The 17,653-nt window shown below is 40.9% G+C and overlaps 1 protein-coding gene across 2 annotated transcripts in view; it reads left to right on the plus strand.

The window, feature by feature from the left end:
- Nucleotides 1–16,203, plus strand: part of GRK2 (G protein-coupled receptor kinase 2) — a 50,930-nt gene extending 34,727 nt beyond the window's left edge. For both annotated transcript variants that reach the window (XM_070727689.1, XM_070727680.1), the window contains exons 13-21: nt 1,077–1,184; nt 1,318–1,384; nt 6,369–6,469; nt 9,547–9,613; nt 10,149–10,244; nt 12,131–12,293; nt 12,498–12,634; nt 12,894–13,007; nt 14,237–16,203. In XM_070727689.1, the coding sequence (XP_070583790.1) occupies nt 1,077–1,184; nt 1,318–1,384; nt 6,369–6,469; nt 9,547–9,613; nt 10,149–10,244; nt 12,131–12,293; nt 12,498–12,634; nt 12,894–13,007; nt 14,237–14,407 (1,024 nt within the window). In that variant the 3' untranslated portion in view covers nt 14,408–16,203. The remainder of the gene's footprint in view (nt 1–1,076; nt 1,185–1,317; nt 1,385–6,368; nt 6,470–9,546; nt 9,614–10,148; nt 10,245–12,130; nt 12,294–12,497; nt 12,635–12,893; nt 13,008–14,236) is intronic.
- Nucleotides 16,204–17,653: the final 1,450 nt, after the last annotated feature.

The raw sequence follows: 17,653 nt of genomic DNA on the forward strand, positions 1-17,653 counted from the left end.
AATAAATATGAGAGCATGCTTCCATTCCCAACCCCCTTATTTCCTTAGTTATTGTGCCCTCCAGATGTTTAAAATATACATAAGTGTCCATCAAACCCTTTAGCTAGTTTATTATTTTATTTATTTTATTTATTTATTTATTGGATTTGTATGCCGCCCCTCTCCGCAGACTCGGGGCGGCTAACAACAGTAATAAAAACAGCATGTAACAATTAGGATTAATTAGGATTAGTTCAAATTATCTTTCTCAAAAAGATCATACTTAATCTGTGATAGGGAATAATATCATTCCAAGATGCTTCTAGTTGACCGCATCCATCATTTATATATGAGTGTCAAATCATTCTGGTATACCCAAATATGGGAGGGAGCATACTGCTCCCTTTTTTCCTTTCGGTCCCTCCAGGAGCCATATCAATTAAATTTATATAGCCGACAAACTATATCTATGTAAAATCCTGGCAAGGGTATGGCTAGCTGGTGAGAGCAAAATAAGCTTGAAATACTGTAGATCTATACTAGTCTCCCTTCCTTTTCATTATCAGCAATAATGTCCCATACATACACACACACACACATACATTCATATACATATACATATATACACACACACACTAACAAATCACAGATCAACAAATCACAACATTCCAATCTTTTGATTGCGTACTTGGAGTCTTCCTTTTGCATATAAATGATCAGGTAAAAGGACGTTCTCAGGGCGTTGGTGATTAAACCTATATGGAAATGACTTTATTCACCTACACATGTAATTATATATTTTGGTATTGATATATGAGGAGTTTTAGCAGGTTATCCACTTGAAACCACCTCCATTAAGATTGTATTGAAACACACTCCCACATAGCATGTTTACAGTTTTTAAGTGTGGTGATGCAAGGAGGAATTACCGTAGTAATTGCTTCCATTTACAAACCACATAAGATAGGGGAAAAAATGCAGTGCAAATATCTGATGGGAAAGTAGGAAATATTCTGTTTTCCTTTGATACATCGTGCTAATAAACCTTTAGCCTGATGCTCTGCGCCTTCTAATTTTTGGTGTGGTCCTCTCTGCAGTGGCACACATGGGTACATGGCACCAGAGGTGTTGCAGAAGGGCGTGGCCTATGACAGCAGTGCTGATTGGTTTTCTTTGGGATGCATGCTATTCAAGCTTCTGAGGGGGTAAGTGGCCAAATATGCTGAGAAAGTGCAGTACGTAGAAACAATCACTCAAATGAGTTGTAACTGGCTGGAGAAGATAGTAGACAAAGAGAAATTTCTTGAATTTTCCTTTGACGTTCTTGTTCTTATACAGGCATAGCCCTTTTCGACAGCACAAGACTAAAGACAAACATGAGATCGATCGCATGACACTCACTATGGTAAGTTACTTTTATTTATTAAATTAGTAAGGGGTAAGCTTTGATTCCAATCTTCCCATTTTCAGAGAATGTGCACTTCTCTCTCCCTTTGGTCTATAAAAATGACCTCTATCCTCCTTGTTGAACCAGCCCTCACCTCAAATGCTATACAGTGGTACCTCTACCTACAAACGCCTCTACTTACGAACTTTTCTAGATAAGAACCGTGTGTTCAAGATTTTTTTGCCTCTTCTCAAGAACCATTTTCCACTTACAAACCCGAGCCTCCAAAACTGTAACCGGAAAAGGCGGGGAGAAGCCTCTGTAGGGCCTCTCTAGGAATCTCTTGGGAGGAAACACAGCTGGAAAAGGTGGGGAGAAGCTCCACAGGGCCTCTCTAGGAATCTCCTGGGAGGAAACAGGGCCAGAAAAGGCAGGGAGAAGCTTCCATGGGGTCTCTCTAGGAATCTCTTGGGAGGAAACGGGGCTGGAAAAGGTGGGGAGAAGCTCCACAGAGCCTCTCTAGGAATCTCCTGGGAGGAAACAGGGCCAGAAAAGGCAGGGAGAAGCTTCCATGGGGTCTCTCTAGGAATCTCTTGGGAGGAAACGGGGCTGGAAAAGGTGGGGAGAAGCTTCCATGGGGCCTCTCTAGGAATCTCCTGGGAGAAAACGGCCAGGAAAGGCAGGGAGAAGCCTCCATGGGGCCTCTCTAGGAATCTCTTGGGAAGAAACAGGGCCTCCCCCCTTCCTGTGGTTTCCCCAATCGCGCACATTATTTGCTTTTACATTGATTCATATGGGAAAAAATTGCTTCTTCTAAACAAACTTTTCTACTTAGGAACCTGGTCACAGAATGAATTAAGTTCATAAGTAGAGGTACCACTGTATTTGAATCCTTGCAGAGGTGAACCACTGGATTCTCCTCCTGCTATACTGTGCACCTACTTGATAACTTTATCAAGTGATAGCTCATTTGAATATCTGTCCAGGCATTTATTTGAAAATAGTTCTTTGCTAATTCCACTACCACTCAGTATTTTGATAAGTTTCTCTTCCATTACCCCATCACAATTCATTTTCCAAGTCTGAGAGTTTCAGTTTGACATAAGGCAGGTGCAATTAAGACCTTCAAAGCCTGAAGAGAAGTTATTGCTGTAGCTCTCAAAATTCAGTAGACAATTGCACTGTCCCCTTAGAAAACACGGGAAAAGTGGGCCTCATCACACTGAGTGATTGAGACTCAAGAATACAAAACATTCTTGATTTTAAAACAATAATCCAAATAGCAAAATTAAAACAATGTGTTTTAAGTAAGTAGGGCCACAAACAAAATTCAGGCTGATGGAGTGCAGTAGTTCATTGTTGACCAGCCAGCTATACTGAGTTCTATAGTTTCCTCTTTAATTTCATGACAATCTGGGGTGGTGGTTTTTTTGGCTTTATTCAGTATATCATGACTATAGGATTTGTTTTCTGCCCACTGGACTTTTTTTTTTAATAAAGTTTGGCTTCGGTAGACTTTGGGATTCCCACAAGCCTAGCATTACCTCCATTTTGGTTGGTAAAGAAACAGCAGTCAAACTGAAGTAAGAAATAGGGGGAAAGGAAGAAAAAAGGGGTTGTGATACTCGGTGCTACCTTAAGACACTTTACTATTTGAGGAAAGGGACAAGATGACTCAGCCAGATTGATAGTTGAATGCTACTTCCCTTTTATCTTTCACTGTATCTCAGAAATACAGTTTTTTATACATGGGCATTTACTTCATGTGGTAATGGTAATGGAATTGGAATCTATTTGGGAAGCTGATACTAACAGGCTAATATACAATTTATGTATGGTATGATTCTACATATGTCTGCTTAATAATGGGGTTTTAAAAATATTTTAAATTGTAAATTATTAGATTTGTTATGAACTGTTTTATTCTGTTGTGAGCTGCCCCGAGTCTACGGAGAGGGGCGGCATACAAATCTAATTAATAATAATAATAATAATAATAATAATAATAATAATAATAATAATAATAATAATAAAAAAATAAAAAAAAACCCACCCCAATATAGAATTATCAAAAGATCTTCAGTGTGTAACGCAGGCTTTTTTGAAACAATCCAAAACCCACCTAGTCCAGCATCCAGTTTCCGAGATAAAAGCTGAAAGACTAGGGAAGAAAATCTCCATGTTGTTTCCATCTTCCTCAGGAATTGGTATTTAAACTTATACCCTTTTTAAATTTAAAGATTCCTTTTTTATTTCTCTTGCTGGAATAGACTTGTTCTTAACTGTGTCCCTTTGAAAGTGATCTAACCCTTGTCACGGGTCTGTCTCTAGCTAGAAGAAATAGAATTGTCTTTCAGCAATTACTGCTAGTTACTTTAATTGGATAACTTTTAAATGCTGACATTGGAGAGACCATACATGCAAGGGGGAGAGCCTTCTCTGTGGCGGCCCCGGCCCTCTGGAACCAACTCCCCCCAGAGATTAGAATTGCCCCCACCCTCCTTGCCTTTCGTAAGCTTCTTAAAACCCACCTCTGCTGCCAGGCATGGGGGAACTGAGATACTCTTTCCCCCTAGGCCGTCACAATTTTATGCATGGTATGCCTGTATGTATGTTTGGTTTTATAATAAGGGTTTTTAACTGTTTTAATATTGGATTGTTTATGCTGTTTTTATTATTGTTGTTAGCCGCCCCGAATCTATGGAGAGGGGCGGCATACAAATCCAATAAACAAACAAACGCACATATCACTCTATCTTCTTTTGGCATCTCATAATGTTACATAAAATGCAGAAAAGGAGTAAGAAGCAGCACAAGAAAGAGAAAGAACATTAAAAAGAACATTATTACCTACCACATCCCTTCAATAAAAATTCTGCCAAACAACTTTCCAGTAGATTAATCCTTCTGGACTTTTCATATTCACTGTTGCTTCCCATCCTTTTGTAGAGGACAATAAAAGCATTTTTCAATTGTCAGGCCCAGATGGTGTCCTCACACATTAAATAAGCTGTACTCCACATTCATATTTTAGTACTTTTCCAATTACATCACCTGCAGTCTTTTTCAATCTCCTCACAGTACAAAGAATTTATTATGCATCAGTTTTGCTTGGGCACTAATATTTATAGAATTTGTACCAATTCCATTCTTCAACATATTATCTTCGACAGGGAACTGTGTATACTTTTTACAGCACTGACCTGCTCCAGTCTTAATCCAAATTATTTTATCAGTTTTATTTTTAATTTTTAACAGTACTGTAATCAATACAGTGTATATCAGTTATGTGTTATAAGTTACCAATGGCTTCCATAACTTACATTATTTCAAATCACTTCAAATAATAAATTCCTACATCAAAATCATTGCATTTTCTCTTTCTCTTTTAAGCTTAACTATTTAAACCCATTATACATATTATATTATCTTTCTCATTTTTATAGCTGTTTTAAATGTATTTTTCTCTCATCTGCTGATGCAGACTTCCATTGCTTATCATGGCTTTACCCAATTAAGATTTTCATATAAAATGTTTAGGTGGGATAGGGAATGTGTAAAGTAGGTTACCAGTCTTATGGATGTGTCATTTATAGCATTCCCTGCTAAAAAGGCTGGTACTGGTTAGTTTGGTCACCTTTTGCCATAAGCAGAACCAAAACACAGTTTTAATTTAAATGTGTTCACACTATGCTGGGAAAGTTTGGTCTCTCCAATGTAAAGACTTCCTTTAACGCCAACATACAGTTGCTTGCATCCCACTAACTAGAAGATAAATGTGGTGCATAAATACACCCAGGATATTTGGAAAAGGTTTATCATCAAGTATGAAACCAGGAAGACAAGTTATATTTTGATTTCAATGTTGATGAACCTCCAGTTAAATTGACCTGTGTAATTAAGCGATCTATTAAATAAAACAAGGTGGCTAACTGAAGTGGGCATGCTCAGCCACAGTGACTTTAGGAAGCTCCAGGACTATAAGGTCGGGGAGGGGGATGGTGGTGTAGGATCTGTAAACTAACCTTGGAGTTTGACTTGCCAAGTACCAGTAATTTTCTTCAACTTGATGCTATCCAGATGGCGCCAGGATCATAGCCGTTATCCTTCAGTTATTGAGTCATTCCCAAGGACTTGTGATAGGCCAATATTGTTTAATAATATTAAAATTATTGTCCCAGGGTCTAAGCTGTTCCAAGTAAACCTGCCTTTTGAAATTGAGTGATGCTGATTTTGTCAATGCATGGTGTTCAATTGGTGCTCTGGATCTGAAATTACACCCAAGGCACCCATCACTATTAGTATTATCTTTGTTTTCTTTTTCCACAGTTATTTACTGCTATTTGCAGGTCTTTGTGATTCTTCTCCAGTTCTTTCTCTATTTTGCTCTCTCCAGGTTTTGCAGTGTCCGTGGTTTATGTATTTTATCATCATCATCAGAATTATTTGAGGATTTATACATGGAGATAGGGAACCTTGTTTCTGTGAAAATGTCTTGATACAGAAACAGCCCTCTGGACCCTGTTGATATGGGGCAAAACCACAGTTATAAATAGATGGACTCTGCAAAACTATTCAGTTCTCCTTCCTCTTTACTATATTCCATTGCATTTGAACCCATTTATCTCTTACAGAAACATATCCAAGCACAGGATAGAAGTGAATGTAACTCCCAGTAGGTCTGTAGTTTTCAAGCAGCAGAATAATGCTGAGGGCTGTGTGAAATGAAACAGACCGATTGCATGTGATTTTGGGGTGGCATATTAGCATTCTTCCTTTCCTTCTACTAGAATTATGATGGCATTGCTGTCAGACCCAAGTTCTTCACTATTTCTGTGGGATCGCCCACAGCTTCTGGAATGGGGAATATTGTCTTCTCTGATAGCCCGAGTGAATAATAAATAATGGCTTCAAAGGTTGAAGGAATTAGGATTCTGGTGTATTCTGTTTGGATTCCTCTCCAATCTCTCACCTTTTAACTAAACCTGCCCTGTTTCAACAGGCTGTGGAACTACCAGATTCCTTTTCACCTGAGCTACGTTCTTTGCTGGAGGGACTGTTACAGAGAGATGTCAACCGTCGGTTGGGCTGTATGGGTCGAGGGTGAGTGTCCTGCCAAGGTGCTGAAGGACTGTGTGAGATGTAGGGGATGGGCCGGAGTTTTAAGTTTACACATCCATGTTCGGTTATAGACAAAGTTCTACATAGAATAGAGTTGGGTTTGGCAATCAGGTGAGAACAATTCCTTTATTTCTTACTTAAGAAAAATAAAAACCTGCCAAGAATACAGTGATACCTTGTCTTACAAACTTAATTGGTTCCGGGATGAGGTTCTTAAGGTGAAAAGTTTGTAAGACGAAACAGTGTTTCCCATAGGAATCAATGGAAAAGCGATTAATGCGTGCAAGCCCAAAATTCACTCCTTTTGCCAGCCGAAGCGCCCGTTTTTGTGCTGCTGGGATTCCCCTGAGGCTCCCCTCCATGGGAAACACCACCTCCGGACTTCTGTGTTTTTGCAATGCTGCAGGGGAATCCCAGCAGGGGAATCTCAGCATTGCAAAAATGAGCACTTCACTGGCAACGGAAGTCCGGAGGTGGGGTTTCCCATGGAGGGGAGCCTCAGGGGAATCCCAGCAGCACAAAAACTCCGCAGTCTGCATTGGTTGCCGATCAGTTTCCGGTCACAATTCAAAGTGTTGGTTATGACCTATAAAGCCCTTCATGGCACTGGACCAGAATATCTCCGGGACCGCCTTCTGCCGCACGAATCCCAGCGACCAGTTAGGTCCCACAGAGTTGGCCTTCTCCGGGTCCCGTCAACTAAACAATGTCATTTGGCGGGACCCAGGGGAAGAGCCTTCTCTGTGGCGGCCCCGACCCTTTGGAACCAACTCCCCCCAGATATCAGAGTTGCCCCCACCCTCCTAGCCTTTCGTAAGCTCCTTAAAACCCACCTCTGTCGTCAGGCATGGGGGAATTGACATGTTCCCTCCCCCTAGGCTTATAAAATTTATGCATGGTACGCTAGTGTGTATGATTGGTTTTAATTTGTGGTGTTTTTTTAAATTAGCTTAAATATTAGATTTGTTTTACATTGTGTTGTTGTTGCTGTGAGCCGCCCCGAGTCTGCGGAGAGGGGCGGCATACAAATCTGATTAAACTAAACTAAAAACGGTGCTTCGCTGGCAATGGAAGTCCGGAGGTGGGCGATCCCAGCGGCGGCAGTGGGTTTGTAAGGTGAAAATAGTTTGTAAGAAGAGGCAAAAAAATCTTAAACCCCGGGTTTGTATCTCGAAAAGTTTGTATGACGAGGCGTTTGTAAGACGAGGTATCACTGTATATTCTTTTCATATACAGCGGTACCTCTACCTACAAACGCCTCTACTTATGAACTTTTCTAGATAAGAACCGGGTGTTCAAGATTTTTTTACCTCTTCTCAAGAACCATTTTCCACTTACAAACCTGAGCCTCTGAAACTGTAACTGGAAAAGGCAGGGAGAAGTCTCTGTGGGGCCTCTCTAGGAATCTCCTGGGAGGAAAGAGGGCCAGAAAAGATGGGGAGAAGCCTCTGTGGGGCCTCTCTAGGAATCTCCTGGGAGCAAACAGGTTTGGAAAAGGTGGGGAGAAGCCTCCATGGGGCCTCTCTAGGAATTTCATAGGAGGAAACAGGGCCTACACCCTCCCTGTGGTTTTCCCCAATCGCACACATTATTTGCTTTTACATTGATTCCTATGGGAAAAATTGCTTCTTCTTACAAACTTTTCTACTTAAGAACCTGGTCATGGAACGAGGTATAGAGGAACAAGCTATAGAGGTACCACTATACCTGGCTAGCAAAACATATTTCCTGAATCTATTACTGTAGAGACAATATGAACAAAACTTCAAAACCTGGAAGTTAATGTTAAACAGAACCAGCTTCATAAAAAATATTCCACAGTATCTGACTGCTGCCTTAGTTTTCAAGGCTGCCAATTTTCTCCATTCCTCAGTTGCAAATTCAACCCAACAATCTGATAACTCAGCGTAACCTTGTAGCATGGGTATACTAGGAAAACACATCAGTGTTATGTAAACTCCAGAAATATTGTTTTCTTATAAGTAAGGCTTTTATTTTCATGATTTTCTGATTAGCATTGAATATAGATCAGGAGTTGAAATGTAAAGGTTTTCAGAAAAATAATAAATAACTAATTTGAAAACATGAAGTGCTATTGCTTTTTTACAAAAAACATATTTTCCCGTGTAAGAAAGATCAACCAGCAACCCTGTTTTTGCATTATATTATGGTTCATTTACCATTTCATAAAATAATACATTATTCAATTTATTTCTTTTGTTCTCTAACCCTTATAAGATACAATGTAGTCTCTGGATAAATGCATCTACATGTACCTAGATTTGATACATGTCCCATAAGGATGAACCAAACCTTTACTTGTGCCATGCATCTGATGACGTGGGTTCTTTTCTGTACATGCCTCTTAACAGTATACAGTACATATTGTTGATTAAATGTATACCCTGCTAATCATTTTTGTGGCCCGGTCATCCAGATTTTGGAACAATAAATGTTACCGTATACTATGCAAATTTGGAATGTTTGCCTAATTTATCTTGGAGTTTTATTATGTGGCCCCCTCCTTTGTATTTGATACCCATGGTGGGAGGGGGAGGGAGCCCACAGAATAATAATTTCACTGCTACTTCCAAAACCATTCAAAGTCTTATTCAGTTACTTCTCTAGTTTCTGAGACTTTAAGCAGCATTGTCTCTAAGTTTCAAAGTGAAGGAGAAGCATATTTTAATAGAAAAACAACAGCACTAGATTTGAAGTTCATGGAATAGATTTTGTATATTGATTTGTGCTGTTTCTGCATACGTACAGAATTTTTAGTTTTGTAACTGCAGCAATAGACACATGTACTTTTCTGAGTAAATTGGGCATTCCAGTAGAAGATAATATTCCACTGATGTTGATATAATTAGGTTTATCTGTATTCCCTCAAGGTCTAAATTAACATTTGAAATTCCACACTGATGGAATTCCTCACTGATTATAAAAATACATAAGCATGATATATTTGCTGTTTATAAAGGTCATCATAGCTCGAATTTTAGATCCAGCTATTGCAAAGTCCAAGTTGATCATTATTTTTTCTCCTATATTTTCATTAGGTCACTTGAAATAAAGGAGAATCCATTTTTCCAGGGTGTGGATTGGCAGCTGGTTTTTCTCCAGAAGGTGAGGGGAGCCCTAGCTGAAAGGCCAGTGGGAAAGAAAATAAAATGTATTTGGGCATTATGATGGTGTGTCCTGGTACAAATCAACTTTTCCCAGTCAGATAACTCAGCACAATAAGATATCCCAGATCATTTTATTACAGGAATTCTCACAATAACTCACAGTTATGATGCGATTCTTCTGCAGTATAATCTTTCCCATTGTGCAGGTAAAAAGAGGTTGAATTGACCCAGGCTCTAGGTGGAGCATCTACATGCTGGCTGGCTTAGTGAAAGAGTGAAGACAAAGACCCTCTGGAATGTTCTCTCCAATTACCCCTCATCCCAAGGCAGAGCCAATAGGAATACACAAATGTGGTCACATGTAGAACTACATTACCCAGAGTGCAATTTCACTACATTTCCCCTAATGCAATATCTTAAAGAGACATGCCTAAATACAGTTCAACTATCTCTGTCTCTGGGGACAGCACATGAAGAAAATAAAAGATAGGGTTTCTGCTCTTTGCTAACTTTATTTCATCGTTTATTTGTAGCATCCTCCACCCTTGATTCCACCACGTGGGGAGGTAAATGCAGCAGATGCTTTTGATATTGGCTCATTTGATGAAGAAGACACCAAAGGAATTAAGGTACACGAGGAGACTCCCCAGAATTATGGTGTCCTCTGCTGAGTAGCTGCAGTTTTATGTTATGGGGTTTTCAATTTTAAAATCATTCCATTTTTCTTCAGAAAATAAACCTCGAACAGGTTGAATTTATATGAAAAATGAAAAGACCCAGGCAGTAGGCGATGAAATAGCACAAGAGACAGAAAAGTCTGTGTTTTGCCAACAGGGAATAACAGTGCAGACCAGCCTTCTCCTTCTTGTGCCTACCTAGGAATTCTGATTAGGCTGAAGGCTGGTGCTGAGAAAGGGCTGGTACAGAGTGACTTGTGGAATCAGATTATTTTGCTTCGCCCTTTGTGTCTAGTATTAGCCAGAGTTCCCTGGAAGCTTAGAAGCAGGAACACAATATTTATAATTTTCCTATGTTTGCTTTCACCAATTGGAGCTGTACTCCTGCAATTGGAACTACTCTCATGCATCCATGATAGTTGAAGAACTGGTTGTCATAGTTTGCAGCTGTACATCAGTTTAATATCTTGTTGTAACAATATCTTGTTGATTTGACCAGTATCTCATTTTTTTTAAAATTAAAAAGACTTTGAGAAAGGATACAGTGGAATTAATAGAGGGGTGGAAAATAAGGTGCCTGCTCTTCTAGATTGTCAATTAAATTAGAGAGTATGCCACTATCTTCATTAAGATAATAAAAGTAAATGGACACAAATTATATTACTTGCATAATAAAATATCACAAAAGTGACATAAATTTTGCATAAATTTTGCCTATTGCATACAAAGTCCGTTGTATTAAGATCCAATACATCAATTATTCTATTACTCAATATGATTTCTTATTTATGGAAGACATAATCTAGAAGAAAACCATAGATTCCCCCCCCCCCTCCAATTCAGGAGACTTCCAATGAAGAGCAATGTGTGACTACTACTTGTTTGTTGTTAGACAACCATTATTAGATAATAAAAGCAGTGAAGTTCAGGAATGAATACATACTTTCTGAATATTCTTGCTTGGAATGGTGTGCACATAAAGTAATGTTAAGAATTGCTCTTCTGGCAAATGGCCAATTAGTCCAACACTTTGTACCCAGCCCGATGCGTTAGGACCGTGGGAACGAACTTATGGAACGCCTGCCAGAAGCAGCATGCAGAGCCATCCCATGCGGGATGCACAGCCTGGCATCCCGCATTCCTGCGAACACACACGTGCTGGTCAGGTGGCCTTCACGCACACTGGAGCACCAAAACCCAGAAGAGCAGCATTCTGGTGCGCAAGCGCGAGTTGGCACCCAAACTTTTGGGGTTCCGTCATGCACATGTATGACAGCCAAATTTTTGTTGGGCATGCATCCACACCAAAACCCGGAAATTCAGGTATTGATGTGCACATGCACACCTGAACACTGCTCTACAGGTTTCACTGTCCCTCCGTACGTGAAGACCAACGAGGCTGCGCGGTCCAGGCAGGATGGATTTTTCACGCCATTTCTGGCATGTAGGTCGGTACATGGTGACTTAAAAGGTTAGCCATCACCGCCTTAGGAAATGGAGCTAGTCAACCTGTGAACAGGTGACATGGTAATTCATTGAAAGTTGAAGAGATTTGGGAAGGAATATGTTCCTAGTTGAGAATAGTGCTGAGGAGATTAGGGTGTAGTAGAAAGGATGGGATCCGAAACCTCTGCAAGGAACTGTAGATATTCCTAATAGAAGGGTCAGAGATGGAGCAAATAAGAGTCCAGGGGAAAACAATAGGCTTTTTTCCAAATGAGCAAGCAGAACACATGCAGAAGGTTGTTGAAACTGATTGAAAGACTGTTGTGGGATATCCAGAAATAGGTAACCTCTGATCCTGGAGACTTAGGACGATAACTTGTTTCTCCTCCCAGCTATTGGATAGTGACCAGGAGCTCTATCGCAACTTTCCGCTCACCATCTCAGAGCGCTGGCAGCAGGAGGTGACCGAGACTGTATTTGATACAGTCAATGCTGAGACTGACAAGCTGGAGGCCCGCAAAAGAGCAAAGAACAAGCAGTTGGGCCATGAGGAAGGTGAGCCCCGTTGTTCTGTATGAGAAACCCCTTGGCCGAAAACAGAATTATTCTGCAAGAATCTGCTTTTTTGGAAACTTGGTATTTCTTTCCTGTTCTAAGTGTGGGAAGGCTATTCTGGATTCATTGGTACTCGTCCCATTCTGCTCCCTGTAACACTTTTTGGTTAGCCTTCATATTGTTATCTTCACTTATTTTGCACAGATTATGCCTTGGGCAAAGACTGCATCATGCATGGCTATATGTCAAAGCTTGGGAACCCTTTCCTTACCCAGTGGCAGAGGCGATACTTCTACCTCTTCCCAAATCGTTTGGAATGGCGTGGAGAAGGAGAATCTCCGGTAAGGAACAAGCTTTTTTCCCAGAGGGTGGGAAAGGTATAATATCAGACTAGGGGTTGTTTAAAGACTTGCCATACATGATTGGAAGAATTCAGCATTCATTTGTGTGTGCTTCGGGAGACATAGCATACTGAGTTAAGCACACATTTGTGTGTGTTTAAGGCAAAGACAAGGAAACTCTTAAAGACAAATATTTAAGATATATATTGGAAATTGTTTTCATTAATCAAATATTTGTTGGGGTGGGGGGGCATTACAGCAGTCCCTTCTTACTATGGAAGAGATCCAGTCAGTGGAGGAGACACAAGTAAAAGATCGAAAATGCATTCTGCTTAAGATCCGGGGAGGCAAGCAATTTGTTTTGCAGTGTGATGTAAGTTGTTTTGTTTTGATTTTCACCTCTCATATATAGCCTCTCCTTTTTTGGTGGTCTATTTAATCTTTGTTGAAGTTAAACTTTGGTATCTGTCTAAGAAAGATGTTAATTTTCTATTCCACACAAAATAGAAAAAGAGCAAAACTATTTAAATTGAAATTCTCTTGCATCTAGACTAATCTGTGTTCCTTTTTAAAAATTGTAGTTCCTTAAAATCCCCATTATTTGCTGTCTTAGAGACTAGAGCAGGAGCTCTCTTTAGTTTATGGAAAAAGTGACTTGAACAGTAAATTGTTTTAGTGTGGTCATGTATGCTTGGCAAATGCTTCTCAGAATTATCTCTGCCTGTTAAGTTTTCAAGTGGAGCTTAACTGTATTTTCGCAAATATTGCCTAGTTTATAAATGTAGAGGATCAGAAGCAGCTTCTATTTCAATATTGGGAGGCAGTAAGTTCTAGAAACTCCCCAGTCACTAAAAGCCACATTTACATTCTCTCTAGAGAAATGCAAGCTAGGGAAACAAAGCTAAGCGTTTCTGTCTTGTTGCTTTCCGTGGATATCTAGAGGGAGTTTATCTTGCTAAATAATGTCCCAGATGTTTGTAATCAAAATGGTTTTGCAATTTGCAGGTTCCAGAGTATGTGGGCACTAAAAAGCATATAATAAGTGGATCCTCAGGGGCCAGGACTATGCTGATTGGGTCAGATTGAAATTCTCTCTCTCCAGTTGTTATCCTGGGCTGGGAGAAAACACTGGTGCTAATAGCTGGCGTAGAGACATGGTGCTAAGCACTAAGGGAATCCCTGGAAGCTTTAATCATTTATATCTAAATTTTAAAAGGATAGATGAATTTGCTGATTTGGATCAACAGCTCAAGAGTCTTAATGCATGTTAAAGTATATATATATATTTTGCAAGTTCAGCTTAAATGGATTATAAGTGGTATTGGAGTACGAGTCCTAACCACTGTTCATGTTTGATGGAAGTTTCAGTCTAAAATATCTAGTGAGCATACTGCTGACTCCTTACAGCAAATATTCTTTAAAAAGACAACTTTATTTGTAATGAGGGCTTTGGATCAGATTGTCACCATAAGAGGCAAAGACTTGCTCACAGGATGAAGAATAAAACCAATTTTCCTACCCTCCTTCAGTGAAGTTATTGCTGTTGTCTTGGAATGTGTCCTTTCCGTGCTTCTCCATTAATACATCTTCTCTTTCTTTCAGAGCGATCCTGAGCTGGTGCAGTGGAAGAAGGAGCTACGTGATGCTTATCAGGAAGCTCAACAGCTGCTGCAGAGGGTACCCAAAATGAAACATAAGCCACGCTCTCCAGTAGTAGAGCTAAGCAAGGTCCCACTGATTCAGCGCAGCAGCAGCAGTACCAATGGCCTCTGACCTTCCTTGACTTCATTTCCCATCCTTAATTTATTCAGCTGGATTTGCCCACCACCCCCGCCCTTCTCTCCTGTCTCTTCTTGCTGATCATTGTGACGTCCACCCAAACCCCAGGAATATAATGAGGGGGTGGGGGTATTCAGAAAGTGTGGGACAGGTTCCCTCCTCCCCTATCCCCTCTGCACATGGGGATCAATACCCATTCCAGGGGTAGGAGACTGATAAGGTGGATAAGAGTCTACTCATTCCTTACTGAGCAAGGCTGAAATTAAGGCCTTGCCCCTAAATGGGACCAGCAGAAGGAAATCTGAAGTGTGCCAGGCATCTTGAGCAGTTCCTTCCTACTTTCTCACTGTGGTGCCAGATGTGTGCCAGAGGAATACCACAGATCCTGCTAGCTTGGGCCTTTGTTGACATGGCATTTTGGGAATGTACATTGTCTTAAAATAAGTCCTCTTCACGCTAGCAGAAATGAGAAATCCACAAGACAATCTGAAATTCAGACCCTTCCCATACCGAACTCTGACAAGGGTTCTACGGTAGACCCCGAAGAAACCTATCTTAGTTCTCGCCAGAGAGGTCTGAAGAATGCATTCTTCACCTATCCAAAGAGTGTTGGGTAGGTGTCCATTGCTAAGCATTTCAGGATTGGCTGAGGTTCCACTCCAGGCTGGGAATGAAGTCTGGCCTTTAAACAATTACAGTAATAGAGATTCCTAATAAAAATGTAGTCCTGTTCTTTCCCAGTGCTCTGTCCAGGTCCTTAAGCCTTATCAATACCTTTTTATCGTTATCATTTGCCATTCCAAATCAGATATTTCCTGGCCAGGAAAGCAGCTGCTTCTTCAGCAGCAGCAGCCTTAGGAACAAAAATCCTTTGCCATTCCAGGCCTGAAGAGGCATTCTCAATCGACGGTGCCAAATTTCAAGATGGTTTTGTGCCTGTTTCTGTTAGCCTAGCAGAGATGAAGTTGTGCTCCCTGTGACCCCAGGAGAGATCTGCAGAAACCCCCGTGTTTGTCTTTCCCAGAATATATCAATGCCTCCAACTCTTTTTCTTTGAAGTCAGGTGAGAATCGCCCCGATTTCTGCTGTCTCCACTGCCAAAACCTATGCTGCTTTTGCTGTGGAAAGAGGCAGGGGCAGTGGCTTTCATGCCAAAAGTGATTTGGAGCTGCCCGAGCCTCGTGTCAGGGCCTCTTGAGGCTGGAGCTGGACTGCAGTAGCTGAAAACAGCCTGATCAAGGCTTCGTGCCAACTCCCAAGTGTCTGAAGGATTCTGTAAATAAATTTGTGCCAAGGGGCCAGGTTGGGTTTGAAAAGCTAAGCCTGCTCGTCTCTTCCCCCTTCCAGTATGCCTTGTATAAAACAGTGTTCCCTTTCAAGCTCCCTCCCACCCAAGCGTTACGATTTCTCCCACGGGATGGTGAGAAATCTCAGGTTGAATCGTCCCTGTATCCTTCCTCCTTTCATTTGCAATTAATGAGGGTTGGGGTGGACGGCTTTCAGTTGGGGGTCAGGTCTCATGCCCCAAGCGCATGCAATTGCCTCTGCTGCATGCCCCCTCCTCTCCCCCCCCCCCCCCCGTGATGAATTTTGCCTGTTCTGCCATCTGATTTCCCCCACTTCCTTCCAAGGGGTGGAATAAAAAACCCCTGTCCCTGCAGTGTCTGTAAATATTGATCTCTGGTTTGTTTCTCTGGGTTATTATTATGGATTTTTTGCCGATTTTTGAATGTGATTTTAATGAGTGGGATAAATACTGTTTTTATAATAAAAAATCTAAAACCCACAAATGCACACTTACGAATTCTTCTGTGGCTTCTATTGCCGGAATGTTAAAACAGATCGCCAGTACTGACCCTGACATATGCTTGGGGTTTGCAGTATCGGAAACCACCAAATCTCTAATCAGAGGACATTGGCGGTAGGGAGTTTTAATCTTCAGCCTTGTCTAAAGAATGTTTTATCTTCTTATTACAGATGCTGCTTAGAGAAGCTTTATCTTTTATTGCTTCTAACCCTGCAGGCTTCTCCCCTACTAGACAGGAAGGGAGACCTTGAAGATAGTGTTAGACAATGGGAGATGATGGCTCTGTAGAATATTAATTAAGGTAATTCCTCATCCCTGCAGTCCAAAGACTAGTGGCCTATTAGCTGCAGTATAAGAAGCAACTGCCTTAACATCCAACTAGATAGTAGTTGAGAAAAAATTACTTTAGGAAAAAAAAGCAGTGGCAAGCCATTTTTATATCATACAAGAAAATCTGCAAGGATGTGTTTATATAAATATATCAGGAATGTCACAGCAAGTAGCAACAGCAAATTTGTTTATTTACTCATTTGTCTCAAGCCACCTATCTCAATCATGTGATTCTAAGAGGCTTCCAATAAAATACCTGACCTTGGATGATCCTGAAAGCTATGTAGCCTTGGTCAGCTCTTGGATAGAAGATCCTAAGTATCTTAAGAGTTTCAGGGTTATGTTGGGAGGACCACCCTTTCCCCCAAGCAAAGGACTTCAGTTCCTAACAGTTGGGAAGAAAAAGTATGCCACTTTCATTTCTATAAAACCTAGGTAGGTACAGTACATCTGCTTTCCCAATAAGAATATATATGGTAAATTCTTATATACAGTGTTCCCTCGCTTTTCGCGGGGGATGCGTTCCGAGACCGCCCGCGAAAGTTGAATTTCCGCGAAGTAGAGATCCGGAAGTAAATACACTATTTTTGGCTATGAACAGTATCACAAGCCTTCCCTTAACACTTTAAACCCCTAAATTGCAATTTCCCATTCCCTTAGCAACCATTCAGATTATTACTCACCATGTTTATTTATTAAAGTTTATTAAAAAAATATTTATTAAAGGCAGACAAAAGTTTGGCGATGACATATGACATCATCGGGTGGGAAAAACCGTGGTATAGGGAAAAAACCCGCAAAGTATTTTTTAATTAATATTTTTGAAAAACCGTGGTATAGACTTTCCGCGAAGTTCGAACCCGCGAAAATTGAGGGAACACTATTGTATATTCCAGCGTTTCCCAACCGGTGTGCCGTGGCACACTAGTGTGCCGCGAGACACAGCCAGGTATGCCGCGAGACACAGCCAGGTGTGCCACGAGACACAGCCAGGTGTGCTGCGGAGCTCCTAGGGAAGCTCCAGCTGGGCAGGGCGCTGCGGGTGCCGGGGCAGGCTTTCCCGAAACGGACGGAGAATGCCCTCTCTCGCAGCCCCCTGGCTG

This window comes from Erythrolamprus reginae, chromosome 1 (assembly GCF_031021105.1).
Source record: "Erythrolamprus reginae isolate rEryReg1 chromosome 1, rEryReg1.hap1, whole genome shotgun sequence".
Classification (NCBI taxonomy): Eukaryota; Metazoa; Chordata; class Lepidosauria; order Squamata; family Dipsadidae; genus Erythrolamprus; species Erythrolamprus reginae.